Here is a 20708-nt window from a genome sequence, read left to right as displayed (position 1 = left end):
CAAATTGAGATATTATTACAAACATGGGATAATATAGAGGGAAAGTGAGGCCAAAAAGTTAACTAGCTGTGGTGTTTGCAAAATATAGGTGAGCTCATCTGATTTTACCTCAAGGAATTTCTGATAAACCAAATGTTTGTGAAGATAATAAGTTTTTTCACATTAACATTACTGAGATTATAGTCTACAGAGTCCAGTCTAAGATTAGCAGGTAAATTATAGATAGATATTTGAGTGTTTCACAGAGTGTAGGGGCTTGAACTGTAAACCCCGGTGGTGGTTTTGCTCCCTGTAATTTTATGGCTGAGAAAATATGCGTGCCAGATCGTGTGAAAGTGAAGATAATGTTAGACCTGATATGTGCTCCCAGAGCATTAGAGTTGGGAAGGACTAGTGTGTCCTCCTTTTTCATAATGGAAGCTTTAGTCTTCACCTCATTTCATAAAAGCAGGGAGAGCAGCCCCTGGGCCTGTTCCAGGCCTCCTTTCCTTCTAGGTATTTTGGGGTCTGGTTCACCCTGGCCCAGGTGAAATGAGCGGGGCTTACAGCGGGGCACAGGAACAGGGTGGTAATGTAGGAGCCAGAATGCCCAGCCCCTGCTTCCCACCTGGGCTGTTCCACTGAGTATGAGCAAGGGTGCAGCCTCTGGAGTCCAGGAGATCTTGTGATGGACTCCTCCTACCCTTGCACAAGCTACCCTCATTCTGTGCTTTACAATTTCTTTGGTCTGCACTGAGCATTACTAAGTACTAGTATATTTAAGTGCATTGTTATTTACCAAGAATACCCTAGAGCCTTAAAGACACAGACTCAAACTGATCGTTGGCTAATAGTGGACAGCACTGTATATATCTGCAGCCAGCTTAGATTATCCCAGGTGTTTCATGTACTGGTGTTTCTTGGGCTCAAGATGCATCATTTAGAGGCATTTTGAGGTTGTGAATATGATCGCGTGTATCTCTTAAGGACAGCAGTGTATCCTGGGAATCACACCTTAGGCAGTCGTGTGCACAAACTAAGGCAACCACGCCATCAGTAGATGGAGTATTATCATGGGACTGCCATTAATATACAGTCTCAAGTTGACTGAAGTGTCATGTGGTGCATGACTACATTTGGGAATCTAAAGCTTTTCTGGAAGATTTCACTTGGTGCCATTACTGTCTTTTAGTGGAATTCTCACCAAGGTGTCCGTTGGCCTCAACACAGATTTGCACTGCATGGCTCCACCTAGATCTGAGTTGCTTTGAGGAAAAAGATTTACATAATTCACAAAACACCCTGACAAGCCATATAGTCTAAATATACTGAAAAAGTAAGAAAAAATTGGGTTTGCCATGAATACATAAAATGTGTAATAAAGGTATGTATTTTCTACCATGATATGTATAAATCAGTTCTAAATAATTAAAATTTACCCACTGTTATGAACACAGAGACAGTACATGGCACATTCACAGCGAGGAAAGAGTAAATGCATTTAAGGCGCAGTGCGGGTCCTATCTGACTGCTCTAGCCATCTCCTGCTGCTGTCATGAGAAGTTCAAGTGTTGCCAGAGTCAGCTCAAAATGCTGTGGGCATGTGGGCAGTTTGTCTCTCCAGGAAACTGCACACAAATGTAACAGGATGCCTTCTGTATAATACATGTAGCATGCGAAATAAGGCCGGACCCACTGTTCAGGGAGTCATCTTTTCAGAAGCAAGCTACTAGCAAGAGTTTTAGGGAGCCAAAAGATCTACCCAGATTGGTGACTTTTTAGGAAGTTGGTACTACAACTCCACATTGCTCAGGAGTCAACTCTAGTGGCATAATGAGCCTTCTGTTGTCCTCATGGAAGGAAGGGCTCCTCATGGAAGGCCTGTCCTGGGCCAGGTCTCTGGGTCACATTCTGTAGTGAGCCAGACCTACTGTTCCTGGTGAGAACTACATTTCATTGGCAGACATTCCATTCCCCCGTCCCCATCCCCGTCCCCCCCCGTTTTTATTCTTCCTTTTCCTTCTGTTTTCCTTACTGATTTAGCCTTGTATGCTGCTGGCTGATGCTGAGTGAGCATTCATTGCCCCGTAATGATTTATTGAGCATGTGAAGGCCCTATCTGGTGGGATAGAGCAGGAGACAAAAATGGAAGGCACCCTGCCCTCACAGCCTATGGGTTCCCAGGCCAGCAAGGGGTCACCAGTGTCTGCCTTCCTTGGCCTCTGAGAGATCACTTCTATACATTGTTGAAAAGATATGACAGATTTAGGATCAAGTTAAATTGCAAGAAATTTCAGAATTGCATAGGCAACATTAAGATAATTTTACGATTTCCAGTGTGTTCTTAGGTGTAGAGAATGAAGACAGCTTTGATTTAATAATTACAAATGAACGTCAGAGCTTTTGCTCAGTAGGCTCCAGCTCATGGAGTGCAGTGTGAGAAGCTGGTGCTTCCAGCAGGCACTTTAATTTCCACCACTGCTTTAGAGCGTGCAAGTTGTGTTCGCGGCAACTGTGTCCGAACCAAGCTTTCTCTTGTTTGCTCAGGACAAGAGCTGGATGAGAGAGCTGCAGATGCGGGAAAGGAGTCAGGCGTTCTTTAGACTGAGCGTGCCCCGGCTGCCCACTGCCCTTAGAGACTCTGGGCAGCAGTTTCAACCAGCCGAATAGTATGCACTCTTTTAACAGTATTTGAGAAGTATTATTATTTTGAACTATGGGAAAATGCTAGTTTCCCCCCATATTGAAATATAACCCGAATTGAACCTTTACCTTTTGCATGGAAGTCTTTAATTCATATTTCAGTTAAAATTTTCTGTGAATTTCAAGTAAATGGAATGAAGTATTTTTGGTAGATGATACTATAGTAATGTTGAAGTCCTAGGTGTAGTTTTAAAAAGGTTTAAAAATGCAGGAGACTGAAGGGATGGTTGAGTGGTTGAGAGTACTGACTGCTCCTGTGGAGGACCCAGCGTTCCCTGCAGCACCACACAACTGCTCACCTCCTGTATGTGACTCCAGTCTCAGGACTACACCGCCCTCTTCTGGCCTCCATGGGCACTGCATGCATATGATAGCCATACACATAAAAATACATAAAAGTTAAAAGTTAAAAAGCAGACAAACATGTTAGTACTTTGTTTTTTCTTTTTTATTTAAAGAGTGTCCTCAAACTGTTAAGCCTTATCTATCCTCTTTAGCAGAGTTATTTCTCCAGCCTCGTGAAGAGTAAGTTACATAGTGATCATAATAACACAGGAGGAAGACAAGCCAAGTTGCATTTCCAGCTAGTTAACAGTTTCTGCCTCTTGTCTGGGGGCATCTTACAGTAAACCATCATTTCACTGCACTTGTCTGACACCTGTGCACACCCCTATGGAGACGTGTGTGTAGTCACTTTGTACAGTCTGATGATGAAGAGTAGAAGGTCCTCCTGTGGACTCCACACGCTGACCATGGTCAAAGTCAGATGTCTGAGGTGAGGCTAGCAGAGCCTTCCTCCTGTTCACTAGAACTCCATGGCTGGTAACAAATTTAAATTCGTCAGTTGTCTGTGCATGGTTTTAAGCATTTAAGACTATAGGCCACTGATTTTTCAGTACGTAAGAACAATTAACAACAGAGTTTGTTTGATTTGAAATAGAGTTCTTAGAATTAAGCAGTATGGCAGTCAAAGAGTGTGAGCTTTTTCTTTTTTCTTTTTTACATTTCTGATTTGTTTGGCTGTAATTTTCAAGACATTTCTTTTGAACAGGCAATCGAGGCTTCTGTTAGAATCAACATACTCAATGATGCAACACTCATATTTAGTGGTGTATTTCTGAATAATAACTGTCCTTCAAGGTAGTCCATAGTCAAGCCTTAAAAATGTTTTGACAATTTTAAACTTATATATTGGAAGGATATTGGCTTTTCATGGAAAAATGTGATTTACCTACTTTTCTTGTTGAATGTGTGATGCATGATTTATTCTTTTAGTGGAAAAAATAAGAGTACAATTTAAAATTTTCTAAGTATCTACTAATGAAATAAAACTGCTTTTGTATGTTTCTCACTCAGTGCTGCTAATACCAAAGTTTATTCAGAGTTGAGGGGAAATAAGAGGTGTGGCAGGGGCTCTGTTTATGTGTATGACATGTGTATGATATATGTATGATATGTGTATGATGTGTGTATGACATGTGTGCTTTGATTTATTTTACATTCATGGCCTTCACTCTGTTTTATTCCTTCCTTAAAGCCGTGTGACTCTGGGTTTAACAAGCAGAGACAGGTACAGAATCTACTCCTGGTGACGTCTCACTTACCTTAGCAGGCTGTTAGATGGTCATCAGCTACTTCATGCTGGGCTGTTTATAGATCTCTGCCCATTCTGTGTCTCGGGTTCATTTCTGTAGTTGCTTTCAGCCTCTGCATGGCAGCCATTGCTAACTAATGAGTTTTCAGCTTATCTAATAAATTGACTGAAGAAGTGATATTTCAGAGTGTTAATCTGCTGACACCAGAAAGCAAAACCACCACCTCAGGAAACTAGTGTTTTCATAGCTTTGCTTTGAACTGAAGAAATCCTGATTCAGATGCATTCTCAAGCTTCTGTCTAATAGCTTGAACAAGCTAATGTGTGCCACGTTGAGTTTTTCAAGTAAGAAAGATAAATAAATTCCAATTTAGAAAACCAAACTACTAAATTGATCTGTTCTGGATTACACAGGTGAATTTCAAATGAGAATGTACCATAAGTAGTAACTTAATAATTTTTTAATATTCCTCTTTTATGATATTTCCATTCAAATTTATTATTTTGGTCATAAGAGTCATTAGATTTAAAAGTAATTTCACTATACATTATTACTTTAGAAAAGATTTGGAAAGTGGTTAACATTTCTCTTTCATGCAAAGAAACTTCAACACATATGGTTTTCAAATCAATAACTTATCATTTGATAAAGATCAACTTTCAAAAAGGAGTCAGATGTGATGCTAACATCTCGATTGAGGTGGCCTCTGCTGGGTGTCAATACTTTACAGCTTTGTTTTCTCTAACTAATAAATTCTTGGGAGTGGATATCTGAAACTCTGCTATATCCTGTTCAACTTGCTTGGCTTTTGCCCATTAATTGATGGCCAGTGATGGAGTTTATAATACAGCTACTGTAGTGATGGTGGTTGTCTGGTGGGGATTATCTGTTTCTCTCTGCCACGTTTATTAATTGGAATTCCATAAGAAAAGTTATCTCTTCCTCCTAATTCATTAACTTAAGTATTAAGCTTTAAGGCCAAGAGTGGTGGCACATGCCTTTAGTCCCAGCACTTGGGTGGCAGAGGCCATTGGTCTCTGTGAGTTCAAGACCGGCCTGCTGTACATAGTTCCAGGACCGCCAGGGCTACATAGAGAGATCTTGTCTCAAAACAAAAGCAAAAATAAATTTAGTCTTATCAGAATGAATTCATGAATTTTTTTCTGTGAACTATAGTTTAACATAATCTATTTTGTTGATCAAATTCTACTTTTGTGATTTTTTTAAACAAAAAAGACAGTAAGCCAATATAAATATATTGAGAGCTACTCTGGATCATGTAAGATTTTATATATTTTATAGTTAAATAAGAGCAAACTATACATAAGTATATTTGGTGCAGTTTGTTCCAGGTCATCTGTTTCTATACTTTGATGTACCTGTGTTGCTTCTGTGAGCTAAGTAGAATCCCAGACTCATGAAGTCACTGCCCCTGCTGTCTGAATAATACAGTCCCCCCTCTCCCCCCCCTCACATACACACACACACACACACACACACAAACACTTAGGTTCATGTGTTTCTTGGTAGTACAACTGTTATGTTTTCACATGACAAATAAGGCTTACCTGTGCCTAACAGGCATTTTAAACTATAGGATAGTCCACTGTTCCCCTCCCCACCCCAGCACTGCTATGTAGGTCAGACTGGCTTTGAACTGAGAGAGGTTCCCCTGCCTCTGCTTCCTGAGCACCAGGATTCAAGGTGGGCACCACCACTCCTGGCCAAACTGTATTCTCTTAAGGAGGTGATTGTGTTGAAGGGCAAACAGGGCAGATCAGAATGCCCTTATCTTTATTGCAGTTTCTTTATTGTGGCTATAGCTTCCAGAACCCTTTTCAGAAATAGTTGGAGCAAAGAAAACAGTTGATTTATGTAAAACCTGACCAGCTGCATGCACTTTGACCCATGTCCACCATCCCCTAGATATTCATTCTGGAAGCCTGACTACCAAGGCAGTACATAGAGTGTTTTTAAGGTTACTTAATAGTTTGATATAGGCACTTGAAAATTATTCTTAGATGTGTCCTTTGTATTCTATAAGTGTAATTTCTTCTTCTTAAGTTCTCTCCCTCTTATTTAGGGCAGTTCCCTTATTTCTTGAAGTTAAGTGTAGTCATTTGAGGACTTGATGTAGGCCTGGTCCACAGGATGGCCACTTAGAAAAGTGGTTTGGGTCAGACTGCCCCTCCTGTAATAAAAACTACTCATTACATGTCACAGTAGCTGAATCTATTTATCAAGGGCATTTTCTAAAATTCTATATGCATTGGCTGTGTTTTCTTTATTTCAGCAGTAAAAGTTAATGAATTTTTCTGTCACATGACCTCATACACTCCATTTAACGATACTCATATGTGTGTTTCCCTTGGCTTACCTAGGGTTCGGCCACTGTAGGCACAACACTGTTACTGAGTTCAATGACCGTGGATGTCGTTTCTGAGAAACTAAGGCAAATAGAAGGGCTGGACCAGACTATGCTGCCTCAGTATTGCACAACAATCAAAAAGGTGACGTATGTTTACATCTTGCCTAGAGAAAGGACTGAGAGCAGAAGACAGGCCGGGTTCTGGGCAGCTCATTTTCACACTGCATGTGACACCTCCAAGTGAAATGGGAGCTCACTTTCTGATTTTATAAGTAAATTAAAGAAGGAGTAGTGAATGGCAATGCTACTTAACACATGGTCGAATATAAGTGAAAATGAAATGACACAGAGAACATGGTGAGGCTGCTCGGTGCGCCCACTATTCAGCTGCACACAGTAGGCATCTCTAATCTGAAACCCCTGGAACAGGGTGCTTTCGGAGCATGGAGGTCAGTGTAAGTCTGCTATCCGAGCCTTTGGGTGCCAGATTCTCAGTGAGTAAAGTCCAAGTGAGGATCTTCCTAGGTGGGAATCGCCGCACTCGGAAGCAGTGGTAGTCTTACGCGTTCTGGGGAAGGATACTGGGCCTGCAGTGCATGTTTGTGTAACTTCAAAGTAATTTCAGAGTACCGTTCATTTCTTACAGAAGGTCATTTTTGTATCATGTAAGATTTATGATTGTGTTATGTTTGAAGAACCACATAGGATTGAGCTTACATGAAGGTTTTTTTCCTACAAGTCTCATAGCTCCAGAGTCACCAGTTCAGCTGAGCAGTTATGTCTGTAGGCACGGGAAGTCATTGCCTACATGAAGTTAAATGCTTCCAGTTACAGATTTTTCTTCTAGCCTAAGCTTTCATAAGACAGTTATTGCAGTAGAACATTGATAGCAAGACTCTGCTGCTTATGCATTCCTGCGCACCGTGTTACATGTGGTCAGAAAGAGTATGGCACATGCCTATCCCCGTCATCTGAGTCCGTGCCTCCTTCCCTGCTCCTCAAGGCACATGGTTAGTGTCAGGGAAGTCTGCTCTCTGGCCGCCATGGACAGGATCTGTATGCTCATTCCTTTGGAGTTAACCTAGACATGGAACATTGTATCAATCCCCAGCATAAATACTACCTCATTTACCAGGGTTTCCCCCCCCACATAAAATCAGAATGCTACTGTTTCTCATTTAAGTGCAGGTAGACTTACAGAGTCCCCCAAAACTGAAAGCCTATTTTATAAGTTTAGTAGACTGGGAAGTTAGTATCTGGACATTTTTATCCACTATATGAATCGGCTTGTTACACACACTTCATTTAGCTCTGGTTGGCAACTAACACACTCACAAAGTAGAAATCATTTTCCCTCCCAGTCCCTGTCCCCACCCCATGTTCATGTTAGTATTTTCTCAGACTCAAAAAGCAAAATTAATGGTTTTGTTGCTGCCCAGGACAGAGCCAGTGGAAATATTTGAGAGGCTGGTTGGTCCTGAAATGTGGTTTGTTTCACTGAAATGCTTGACACTTAGGAAAATGTCAAATGGTTTGTGTGGCTGAGATGCGACTCGTTGTATTCCATGGAGAGTGATGGCCACTCTGAGCACAGCCTCTCTGAAGCAGACTTGAAATCACTAGTAATTCAGAACGCTTTTGATTTTGTTTTTGTTTCCACTCAGGCAAACATAAATGGCCGGGTATTGGCTCAGTGCAATGTTGACGAGCTGAAGAAAGAGATGAATATGAACTTTGGAGACTGGCATCTTTTTAGAAGCATGGTGAGGTTTTACAGCATTACCACAGGCAGCACTTTATTATATTGTGCAAACCCAGAACTAAGAAGTACTGACTTAAATGGATAATTCTCCATATTAATTTTAAAAAACTGTTGCATTTTGTGTGTATACCTTTTTTGTTTTGTTTTGCTTTTTGGGGTTTTACACTTGTATTCAACCCCATGCTATGGGGAATAGTCACAGCAGCATGTGGGGGCTTGTCCTTTCTGACAAGAAGCGATTCACCAGTTTCCCATGCTTCTGCTCAACAAAAGTGCTCTCCTTGACCAATTCCCGGGTCACTGTGAGCCCTCCAGGCCACAACCTTCACTCTTGTCCTTGTCTGTTGTTCTGTATCAGTAGCAATACCTGTGAGCCACATTACAAAGAGCCCTGCAGTCAACATAAGATCAACCCTGGTACTCCTTGGGTTCCTGGTTGCCCCTCATCTCCTTCCAGCTGAGGTCTGATCACCCTGGCTTGTCTTCAAGAATCGTATCAAATCGGCTTACCCAGAATTCCTTGAAAACTACCCCCCACACACACCTCACACTCACTGGCTCTGAGTATACTGTCTTTGGAGTAGAACTGTTTCTTTACTGAGGCCAGTGGCCTCTCATAGTAGTTCTTGCTGCTTTCTGCTCACTGGCTCCGGTTTCCTTTGACAGACTCCAGTTGAATTTTGTTTTTTCTTAAGTTTTTTTTTGTAAACTAAAATGCTGATACTTCTCCTAACATTATTAATAGGATTAAGATAAGGTTGGAATACATTTCCTGGACCATCGTAGTGGGAAGTGTGTGTTCCTGACCCTGGTATGATAACTGTAACTTTAGCTCTCTGAAGCCTCTGTAACGTGCTTTGACAATGTAGATGAATATTTATCTTTTGTTAAGGTCTTAGAAATGAGAAGTGTGGAAAACCAGGTGGTCCCTGAAGACCCTCGTTTTCTCAATGAAAACTCCAGCGCCCCAGTTCCTCATGGGGAAGCTGCTCGCCGCACTTCTCACAGTGAACTGCCTCACACAGAGCTTTCCAGCCAGACCCCCTACACCCTGAACTTCAGCTTTGAAGAACTGAACACACTTGGCCTGGACGAGGGAGCCCCGCGGCACAGTAATCTGAGTTGGCAGGTATTTATTTCGTGTCATTTTTCATATGGTTGGAGAACAAATGTGCTGGTACATTAAAATGCTCATCCAGAGAGTACTGATTGAGAACCCAGCTCGGCAAGAGGAAGGGACAACCACTCAAGGACTTGGGGAAAGTCAGGGGAAAGTTAGGTTGTTGAGGAACTGATACAAATGGTGAGAACATAGTCACAGAAGACAGTGGCAGGAGAGTAAGAACGGGGTGTGATGGGGGTGTGGTGGGGTGTGGTGGGGGAGTGGTGGGGGGCAGGGGTGGGGGGGGTGGTGCCCAACTTTAATCCCAGCACTAGGAGCCAGAGGCAGGAGGATCTCTGAGTTTGAGGCCAGCCTGGTCTACAAAGAGTGAGAATGGGGCTGTATGAGGGTGATTGCGAAATTCGCCTTTCTTTTGGTATTTTCCTGCGAGATTCAGTGACCATCAACCAAAGTACATATGTGTGGAAAACTAGCACCCTACTACCCACTGAAACTTCAGTCTGGTTTCCCTTTGCACACAGGAACACACACTACACACCACACTTGCTTATTTCTCTCATGTGGCTCAGGCTGGGTCAGCCTGGGCTCAAGTGATTCTCCTGCCTCACCATCTTGAGTGCTGGGACCACGGGCCTGCACCACTGTGTGGGAGACCACACACATGTTCTCTGTGGGGATGTTTTAGGCAGGTGCAAGCTTCAGGAGCAGAAATGCAGGTGAGTAATGTATGAAGGATAAGGGGCATTAGAAGGGAAACAGTTAGGGAGAGCCAGAGCAGGCCACAGAAGACCAGACAGACAGAGCAGGAAGCTGTGTCTGAGCAGTGTGGGTAGACCGGTACTGGCAGGTGCTCCTGGGGAGGACTTTTGTTTGCAGTGACGTTATTTTTAATTTCTCTCCATACAGTCTACAGTAAGTGAAGAAGCAATTTTATTAATACTGACTAATACAAGAATTACTTTGCAAGCTCACACTCAGTCACTTGGTCTCTCTGTTCCGACAGAAGCCCTTCCTTTCCTCTCCAGCTCTCCTTGACCCACTGTTCAGACACTTCCCTGTCTTCCCATTAGCACAGAAGTTCCCAGATGGCCCTCTGTTCTTAGCCTTTGTTCTCCTAGAAATATCTAGGACCCAGGGCTGGTGCGATAGCTCAACAGGTAAAGATGCTCGCCTCATCCTAACAGTCTGAGTTTGACCCCTGAGACCCTCATGGTAAAGAAGGAATCTCTTCTTCATGGTAGAAGTTGTCTTCTTACCTCCACACACATCCCCAGACCCATGTACCCACACAGCCACACACAGAGACACACATAGACACACACAGGGTAAAGTAATAAATATTATCAGGACCTAGAAAACTTCTGCATGTATAAGTTACTAAACATAGTTAAATAGAAACTAAAAAGGTTTCTAAATATTTTTAAGTAATTACATAAATAAAATATTTTTACAAAAATTACTGTTTTTGTTTTTCAAGCAAAAAAAGCCCGGTGAGAGTGGGGATGTTTTGCACATATCTTTAGTGCTGCTGCCTCCCATCTTCAGTGACAGCACACACGTGGAGCTCTGGCACTCCACTAGGCACTCCTGTGTGGATGAAGGAAAGAGACACAGAGCATCATTGTTTCCTGCAGGATGCAGTTCAGGACCTATGGGTCCCCTGCACAGGGGCCCATGCATGCAGGCTACTCTTGAGAACAGTTGCACTAGTGGGTGGAGGGTGGCACCGTCCTTCCCATCGAGTGGCATCCTGAGGGACCGCCTCCTTCTGACGGAAAGATGGTATTATTGCCCCTGTGATCCGTTCTTAAATTCCATTGGTCCTGTCTCCTCCCTTGGTCCAGTGTCCTCAGTCCCCTGCTTCTTTTCCCTAATCTGTACTAATAATTGCTCATTTAGTAACTTTCCCTAGATCTAAAGCAGCTGGAACCTTGAAACTCAGTATTAGAAACTGAGCTTAAAATTTGTCTCCTATTCTGCCTCTCCTGCCCAGCTGACCCACAGCTTCCGCTGCCGCTTACCCCAGAACTTTGTTATCACCTTCTCTGTTCCATTTTAAGGACATTTTCTTCCTCTGCATTAGATGTGACAGGAGCTTCCTATCATCTCTCTGACACAGTTCTTTTCTCAGACCTTGAAGACCCGAGTGTTGTGTTTTGAGATCTGTTTTTGTTTCCTCTTTATCTCTTCTAAGAGGAATTCTTTCTCAGTGGAGGTATTTTACCTTAAATAAAATAAAAACTTGAAATTACTAAAAGCAGTTGCTCGGATGACTTGTACAACCTGAAATTTTTCTTTTGGATATAAACAGTAAATTAATGTTGCTAAAATTTATAATCTAGTAACGGAATGGTTCATAAACTCACAGCTTTTGTTAAATTGTTAGGTCAAACCTTTTAAGACCCTGGTATTTGGATAACTTTTAAATTATTAGTGTACATTTGTATTTCCTAAACTGATGTTTATTATGTCTTTTCCCCTTCTTATTTGAATTCTTAAATTTTTTTTTCTGTCTTCACAGTCACAAACTCGCAGAACCCCAAGTCTCTCGAGTCTCAATTCGCAGGACTCCAGTATTGAAATCTCAAAGCTTACTGATAAGGTGCAGGCCGAATATAGAGATGCCTATAGAGAATACATCGCTCAGATGTCCCAGTTAGAAGGGGGGACAGGGTCAGCAACCATAAGTGGCAGGTCTTCTCCACACAGCACATACTATATAGGTCAGAGCTCCTCAGGGGGCTCCATCCATTCTAACCTAGAACAAGAGCGGGGGAAGGAGAGTGAGCTAAAGCAGGAGGACGGGCGCAAGCCCTTCTTAATGAAGAGGGGGGATGTCATAGACTACTCCTCATCAGGGGTGTCCACTAATGACGCCTCACCCCTGGACCCCATTACTGAGGAAGATGAAAAATCCGACCAGTCAGCTAGTAAGTTGCTCCCAGGCAAGAAATCCTCAGAACGGCCCAGTCTCTTCCAGACAGACCTGAAGCTTAAGGGAGGTGGTCTGCGCTACCAGAAGCTGCCCAGTGATGAAGATGAATCCGGTACGGAAGAGTCAGATAATACCCCGCTGCTCAAAGATGATAGGGATAAAAAAGCCGAAGGCAAAGCAGAGCGAGCGTCTAAATCCCCAGAGCACAGCGCCGAGCCAATCCGAACATTCATTAAAGCAAAAGAATATTTGTCAGATGCCCTCCTTGACAAAAAAGATTCCTCAGATTCAGGAGTGAGATCCAATGAGAGTTCTCCCAACCACTCTCTTCACAATGAGGCGGCAGATGACTCCCAACTGGAAAAGGCAAATCTCATAGAGCTTGAGGACGACGGCCACACTGGGAAGCGTGGGATGCCGCACAGTCTGAGTGGCCTGCAAGATCCGATTATAGCTCGGATGTCCATTTGCTCGGAAGACAAGAAAAGCCCTTCCGAGTGTAGCCTGATTGCTAGCAGCCCTGAAGAAAGCTGGCCTGCGTGCCAGAAGGCGTACAATCTGAACCGAACACCCAGTACCGTGACTCTCAACAACAACACCGCGCCAGCTAACAGAGCCAACCAAAACTTTGATGAGATGGAGGGAATCAGGGAAACCTCTCAGGTCATTTTGAGGCCTGGGCCCAGTCCCAACCCTACGGCTATTCAGAATGAAAACCTGAAGGGTGTGGCGCACAAGCGAAGCCAGCGGTCCAGTTACACAAGGCTCTCAAAAGATGCATCCGAGCTGCACGCAGCCTCCGCAGACAGCACAGGCTTTGGAGAAGAGAGAGAGAGCATTCTCTGAGGGAAAGAGATGTGAAGTAGCATCGTCCTGCCCTAGGGACGAGATTGTCTCTAAAGCAGAGACATGAAGTAGCCTTGTCCTGCCAAGAGATGAGACTGTCTGTAAGGGAAAGAAACATGAAGTAGCCTTGTCCTACCTAGGGATGAGACTGTTCCTAAGGGAAAGAGATGTGCAGTAGCATTGTCCTGCCTTAGGGATGGGACTGCATGAACTCTGGATTGATCCATCACCATTATTCATCATGTTTATGCATCACAGATAACTGATAGGTGGTCAGGCATGTGATGAAGAGTAGAGGGAAGTCATCTCCATTGTCTCCTGCATCATGGACTTTACAGTCTCATCACCATCATTATGCCCTTCCCTGGCACACTGCTGCACTGACTGATGAGAGACAGGCTGGATATAAAATAGGTCAGAAGTGTATCTAAAGCCAAAAGGAAGCAAACCTAGAGATCTCCTTTATACAATATTCATGAAACATGTGAGGGAAGATGTAGTGTTAGATGAAGCGGAAACCAATTTTGCTGTTAAGAGTTTAGTCTTGGTACAGATTTATAGGTTTAGAGTAGAGACCAGAGACTAAAAGTGAATGCCTAGCAAATGGATAGCCAGTGTTCTGCACAAGACCTATTGTTTTTTAAAGAGGTCTTAGAATTTCAGGAGAAAATACATACTGAAGAGGGTGATAAAATCAATAAGAGAGTGAGTCATGGTGAGTCGTTAGCAGAGGAGATGGGTAGAGCAGTATGTTCCTGGGATGCTCTCTCCAGACCCAGCCCAGGCTTCCCACACCTGTGCCCTCAAAACCATCTTGGGCTGTTCTGCAACTCCTTCATTATGCATCTAATCTAGCTTAGCTCGTGGTGATTAAACCCAGGACCTCACAAATGCTAGGTAAACATTCACTGAGCTACATCCCCAGCCCTAAACACAAGTCCTTTCTCTGGAGATTCAGGAAGACATGGGTGTAAGAGGCACCAGTAAATTCTTTCTGAATGAATGTATCAGGAAATTGTTACATTTAAAGAGCTAATGACAATGACACTAGACAAGTGACAAGCAAATAATTTGGTAAAATTGAGTCACCGCCTTCTGAACTGCAACATGTTTTTCACGTGTGTTCCTAAATCCGCATTTTAATTCCAGGAGAAATTATAAGAACCACCGTTGGCTTTTAAAAAGAGCTTAGAAGCATGCAACAAAGCAAGAAGAAAAAGATAGAGCCAGTGTGACCATGATGCCACACTTCCCATTATTCTTAGCAAAGCTAGAGTGAGCACAAACATTTAAGTATCATGTAGGCTAGAAGTGCCTGTCATCATCACGCATCAAAACTGTGTGTCACTGATCAGAGCTTGTTCATGTAGTCAGTGCTAGCAGTATGTCCTGAGCCACGGTAGGCTTGTAGACGGTGAGGTGGCAGGCTTTGTGTTTGTGGAGGTGTCCCATCACTGACTGCACCTGTGTTGTTTACTTGACACTGTGCTGGAAACTGCCCCATGTTTCAGTGCCCGGCTGTTTGAGTGTAATTGAGCATTTTCATGAAGTGCATATGTTGCATGATCTTTAACAGGTATTTTAAACTTTAAAAACAGCACGATGTTACTGACATGATGCATTTTACTACTTGTAGTGTTTATTAGTTTGCAATATCATGTAATTGATACTTCAGAAGCCGCTTGGCTTCTTTCCAGGTGAGTGGCTATGGCTCCCAGTCCCGGGATCCCTTTATCCACACTGTCTGTGAAGTCATTACTGGAGTGCCATGCGCACACGTAGACGAGGAACAATAAAGACTTGCATGCCATTCTGACTCATTGAGTTTTATTCACTGTAGCAATGACAATCACCTTCTGATTAAAAATTAAAACGTGGTCTGTGTGTCTGTTTTGTCCCATGACTGGAGTTTGTAGACTTACAGGTCATGAGGTTGGCAGAGTGTTCCAGACAGCCCTTATTGTCTTTCTAAGAGAGGTTGACTCTGAAGCCCCAGTGCCTGACTAGTGCTGTCTTGAAGCATGGGCATCCCAGAGGACATGGCACCATAGCACTGGATCTCTGTGGCTAGAGGCAGATGATCCAGATCCCTGTAGAATATTAGTTTATTCCATGGACATTCTGGACAAACATCCTTTCTCCTACTGGTACAGAAATTGACAGGCCAGATGGTTCCTGAGTCACCATTATCCCTCGGAGTCTGCATGTCAGTGTGTGTCTGTGTCTTTTTATAATGTGTGGCTTAGTCTGATTCACACACAGGCAAAACTGCACTAAGCTGGATGAAATCCTAGAAAAAGGAGCCTCGAACCCTGCTCATCTCCTAGATTCTGTCACTCCATCTTAGCCCCATCTTCAGCCATTGTGGGTGTACTGATGTGACATCCTAGCACTCAACTGTGGCCTTCTGTAGGGTTACTTCTGAGAATATCTGTAGCCCTGGCTGTCCTGGAACCATATACTAGGCTGGACTCCAACTCAGAGATCTGCCTGCCTCTGCCTCCTGAGTGCTGGGATTAAAAGTATGCACCACCATGGCCTGGCACCACTGGCATTTTTCAATTAAGTCAGCTTTCCCAGTGATTAAGGATAAGGAATCCTCCACCAAGAGCTTTAAGCTTTGCTGAGCATGGTGACTCATGCCTGTAATCTCACTGCTTAGGAAACAGAAGCGAGAGAGTCGAGGTTTCAAGGCCAGCCTCAGCTACATAGAGATTTCTGAGACCAGCTTGGGCTATGTGAGACCCTATCTTAGAAGACTTAACAGTGCAACCGGAAGCAGGATTTTCAATAATGAGAGAACTTGTTTTCATGTGTTATTTTATGTGGTTTTAAATATAGTCAGAATAATATTAGTTGGCTAACTAAGTAATTTTACAGCTGTATTTGCTTAATTCCTCATCCAGAGATGTCAAGTTTATTTGCATGCTCTAGTGCTACAATAAAATAATTTGATTAATCTTTTTCTTACTAATAATTAGAAACTTTTGAATGAAATTACATATTTTTTCTTTTGGTTTGGCTAAAGTACTAAATTTAAAAGGTTTTTAAGACCGCATAATTTTTGGTTACACCAGGAATTCTCAGCCTCTTTAGAATTAGCCCTGAATTAAAAAAAAAAATCCACGAATTCCTGGATAACTCCTGAATAGATTGCTGTGCTTACCAGGAAAGAGACCAGAGGGCCCCCTTTAATTAATGGGTGAGTGACCTTGATGGATTAGGTAGAAAGGAGGGTGCAATACAATTAACATTAATATGTGCTACCGGCCCCAGCCTGCTTTACCCCCCACCTTCTTTCCTGGGCTCAGCAGACAGGGCAGAAGGGAAAAGCAGATGGGGATACCCTCCTGCCTGGGGCAGGTGAGCCACCCAAAGTGAGTGTCCTACCCACTCAAGCTGAAGCATAGGCTGGACTTACACAAGGGAATTGAAAAGTAGAAGTGTCTGGGTAGCAGTGAGCCAGCTGTGGACAGTGTTTAATTGGCTCATCGCTTGGCAAAGGTTGAGAATCCCTGGTTGAGATTAATCAAGTAGAAAGAGGCTTAAAAGTCTTACATAATATTAAACCCTTTCCTGCCTAGGAAGAAAACGCTGGCCCTGTGCTAGATAGACAGCGGTTCAGAAGATCCAGTGTAAACTGAGGTAGGTAACCAACTAGCTTTCAAACTAAGACTTTGGGAACAGTTGCCAGGAGGTAGCCACCGTCACTGGCACAGTTGAAGATTTTCTAAATGATTAGCAAACCTTGCTTGCTGTGAGACTGTGTCTCCTAAGACTGTCGAGCTACACTCATGAAGTCTCACTAACATGACTGCCTCAACATGAGATGAGCAAGGGCAGTAGACATGTCAAAGTGGGTTTGGGCGGTGGGAGAGACCGTGGGGCCCCAACCCTACACAGAGAACCAGGCAACTAAGGAGTGCTGATAGTGGGAGAAACAGTCTTAACCAGCGAAGAGCGCTCCGATTGTCCACCCAGTGCCAGATGGACAGCCCTGGAAACATACACACAAGTGACATACAGACTAAGCAGGTTACATTTGTGATTATATACATAATCTCAATAATTCATGAAAAGTAGAGACCATGAATTTGAAAGAGCAAGAGGGGTATATGGGAGATTTTGGAGGGAGGAAAGGAAAGGAGGAAAGATATAATTGTGATTGCAATAAGCTTTTTTGAAAAGTAGCAGATCGTAACCTTGGCCTGACGGTCCTCTGGCTGTTGGCCCAGGCAGGTGAAAGATTTCCCAGGGGAATTTTGGAAATCTTAGCTGAAACCCTTTCTGAGATGCGCCTCAAAGGCTGGAGGATGGATGAACATTGTTCAGGTCTCCCAGGAGAGTGAAGCATTTTGGAAATTAATGGGTTTCTAATAGAGACGTTGGTCAAGAAGGAAGAACATCTATTGATGTTTCTTCACTCTGGATAGGGTTCCAGGGGTTCCCCCACAATGGCAGTGCTGCTTGGGAACACTGTCACCAGCCCCAGCAAGGGCCAACATTTGAAATCTGAAGTAAGGCATCACTGATGTATATTGTTTTTGTGCCCCCTAAAACTGAAGCATCACCAATGAGGGGCCATCTGTGTCCCAGAAACAAGAGTGGAATGACTCTCGAAAAGTCTGGAATCGGAACTGAAGTGAAGACCAACATAAATTAATGAAAAGCAAAGCACACACACACACACACACACACACACACACACACACACACACACCACAAAACATGAAACGTTTAACACAGGCAATGTTACTGTTTCAAAACACAAAATAGCCTGAATCTGCTGGTGGGTGTGGCCTGTAGTCATTGACTAACAGAGACTGAACCCCATACTTACTCTGTAGCTAAAAACATCCTTTGTAATGTTATTTATTCTAAGGATGTGTGTTAAGAGTTATTTATTGCAGTCTAGCAAAGCATGGACTGCAATATCAAAATGAATTAATTACTAGACTATCAAGACGTGAATGAGTGAAATTGTCCTCTTACAGCAGAACTCGTGTCCTTTTTCAAATTAAGATGTTATCTGAGGTCATTAAGTCCTTGATTATTCATGATCATTTTCTAATTTTACCATATTTACACATATTTACCTCCTTCTCTTTCAAGGCAACAAGGGCTTAGAACCTTAGTATTCTGCCCATAGACCAAGCAGCGCTTCTTTTTCCATTCTCCTGGCAGCTCGGTTAGTTTCCCCAGCTGGCTTCCTCACCACGTATAAGGGGGTGAAGAAGACATGGCCACCACTCTAGTCCTGCCACGCAATCAGCCAGAGAAGAAACGTGTCACCCACCTTAACCAGACCTCTCTGTTCTCTGTAACTGTAGGGTTTAAGTTAGTTTTTTAATGAAGTACTACTTTTATGAGATTTTAGGTAAAAGCCCAATGTATAGAAAAAATGTGTAAATAACCTCATCTCTCCTCTCATGTCCTGTAGCACGTTCTTGGTCAGGTAACTAATAAAACGTTAGGTATTTTCAAAATTGTCATAGTTCTGACACTTGCAAGTTGTGTTTCTTAGAACTTTTAGAAGGCATGCTGTTTTTACTTAATGTGAATTAAACTATTTTGAAAGAGATTTTCTTTTCAGATTCTGTGTTTCCTCCATGTTCTTTTCAGTCTCTATTTTTTTTTTTTTTTGGTCTATGCTTTCTTGGATGTTGCATTATACACATCCTATTTTACCACAAGACATCATTAGCACAGCAGCAGGAGAGGAAACTTCAGTACAGTCTTTTAGACAGATCTGATTTCGGATAACCTGGGGCAATGAACAGGAATTTCTGTAGGTGAATAAGGCAGATCTATACTAGGTTAGTACAACTGCCAGAGTCTGCGCAAGTCCTACAGGATGTGTTAAGAATGCCCTGCCACCCTGCACCCTCACCATGGTTTCTCATGGGTGGCCCTCCCACTTTTACACCTGCCCTGTCACCTGTCTGGATTCAGTTAGCTACTCTGTTTATGATTCCAGTGATCTGTCAAGACGTAATACCACTCTTGGTTAAACATTGCCGACATGGATAAACCACAGCTCACCACGGCAAACCACATCCTTTGAAAGTGCTTGATGTAGAAGAGGTGCCCATCTCGTACATCAGTGTAATTCTGGAGTCAGACGGAATTGGTAACTCTACTTCACACTAGAATCTGGAAAACTGATACTTAAGTGTAACTTAGCTGTGGTGAGCTCCCAGCTCAGGCTTATAACTATGGTGGTACTGTTAACATCAGGACCAGCCCAGTGCCCAGCCTACCTTAGCCAGGTCCAAACTTCAACCTTCCTTTCACTGGGCTTTTTTCAGTGTCCACCCCTCATCTGCCAGTCAGTCCCTGTCCCAGACCATTCTGATTGCTTGACCTGTACGGAGCATGCTCTAGTAGGATCACATATTGGATTTTTTTATATTAATGGGAGATTATGCATTGTTTGTTGACAAAGGGAAATCACACACACCCCTTCGAGACAGAGTTTCTTTATAGCTTTGGAGACTGTCCTGGAACTTGCTCTGTAGACCAGGCTGACCTTGAACTCACAGAGATCCACCTGCCTCTGCCTCCCAAGTGCTGGGATTAAAGATGTGTGCCACCACCATCCACTCCCCAGTTCACTAACTGGATGCATTTAAGCTCCAGTTTTTTAGCTCTTAGAGTTTTGTTTTGATCGTATCCACGCCCCCGTTCTTCTTATAGCTACTCCCCCTTCCCTATCAACACTGTATTTTGTCCTTTTCTTCTTCTTTTAAACCTTAAAGACTAGTTTGTGCTGCCCCAAATAATCTTGGCTATGTGGTCTTCTACTGGGATGTGGTTGGTTCCCCAGGGACTAAACTCTAAGAGAAAACTGGCCCTCTGTTTCCCAGCAGCTAACAGTTGCCAGTTGCTCCATGCTAGGCGTGGAATTGTGTACCCAGCCCCCTGCTCCATGCTGGGATTTGGTCTGGCTTGGGCTCATGTGGCTTTTTAATAGACTATCACCAAAACCACTGTGAATTCATGTGTGCAACTGCCCTGCTGTGTCCAGATGTTCATCTGCAGTCACCCATCAGCTCTTGTCTCTTACAGTCTTCCCACCCCCTCTTCCACAATGCTTCCTGAGCTTTGGGAAGGGGGTGGCACAGCGTGTGCGTGCGTGCGTGTGTGCGTGCGCGTGTGTGTGTGTGTGTGTGTGTGTGTGTGTGTGTGATGTTCTCTTTAAGGCTGAGCATTATGCAGTCTCTCACGCTCTGCACTGTGGTCAGCTGTAGGTCTCTGTGCTCATCACCATCTACTGAAAATGACAGATTCTCAGGCAAGGGTTGAGAGAGAGACTCATTTATGGATGTAATGAAAAGTCAGGAGTTAGTTTAATACTATGTCCACCTAGCAGCATAATAGTATTAGGTTCTCTCCTA

General features: G+C 43.3%; 1 protein-coding gene across 12 annotated transcripts in view; it reads left to right on the top strand.

The window, feature by feature from the left end:
• Kidins220 (kinase D interacting substrate 220) overlaps positions 1-18892 on the top strand; it is an 82493-nt gene extending 63601 nt beyond the window's left edge. For 6 of the 12 annotated variants that reach the window (XM_040730826.1, XM_040730824.1, XM_040730829.1 and 3 more), the window contains 5 exons: positions 4220-4252; positions 6659-6787; positions 8310-8408; positions 9300-9536; positions 12052-15121. In XM_040730826.1, coding sequence (XP_040586760.1) covers positions 4220-4252; positions 6659-6787; positions 8310-8408; positions 9300-9536; positions 12052-13311 — 1758 coding nt within the window. In that variant the 3' untranslated portion in view covers positions 13312-15121. Of the gene's footprint in view, positions 1-4219; positions 4253-6658; positions 6788-8309; positions 8409-9299; positions 9537-12051; positions 15122-16895; positions 16957-18423 lie in introns of those variants that run through there. The other 6 variants (XM_040730831.1, XM_040730828.1, XM_040730830.1 and 3 more) reach the window with 3 other exon arrangements.
• The last annotated feature ends 1816 nt before the right edge of the window (positions 18893-20708 follow it).

This window comes from Mesocricetus auratus, unplaced genomic scaffold (assembly GCF_017639785.1).
Source record: "Mesocricetus auratus isolate SY011 unplaced genomic scaffold, BCM_Maur_2.0 Super-Scaffold_100024, whole genome shotgun sequence".
In the NCBI taxonomy this organism is placed as follows: Eukaryota; Metazoa; Chordata; class Mammalia; order Rodentia; family Cricetidae; genus Mesocricetus; species Mesocricetus auratus.
Note: the sequence above shows the minus strand (reverse complement) of the source record. Positions and strands in the feature narration are given on the sequence as shown.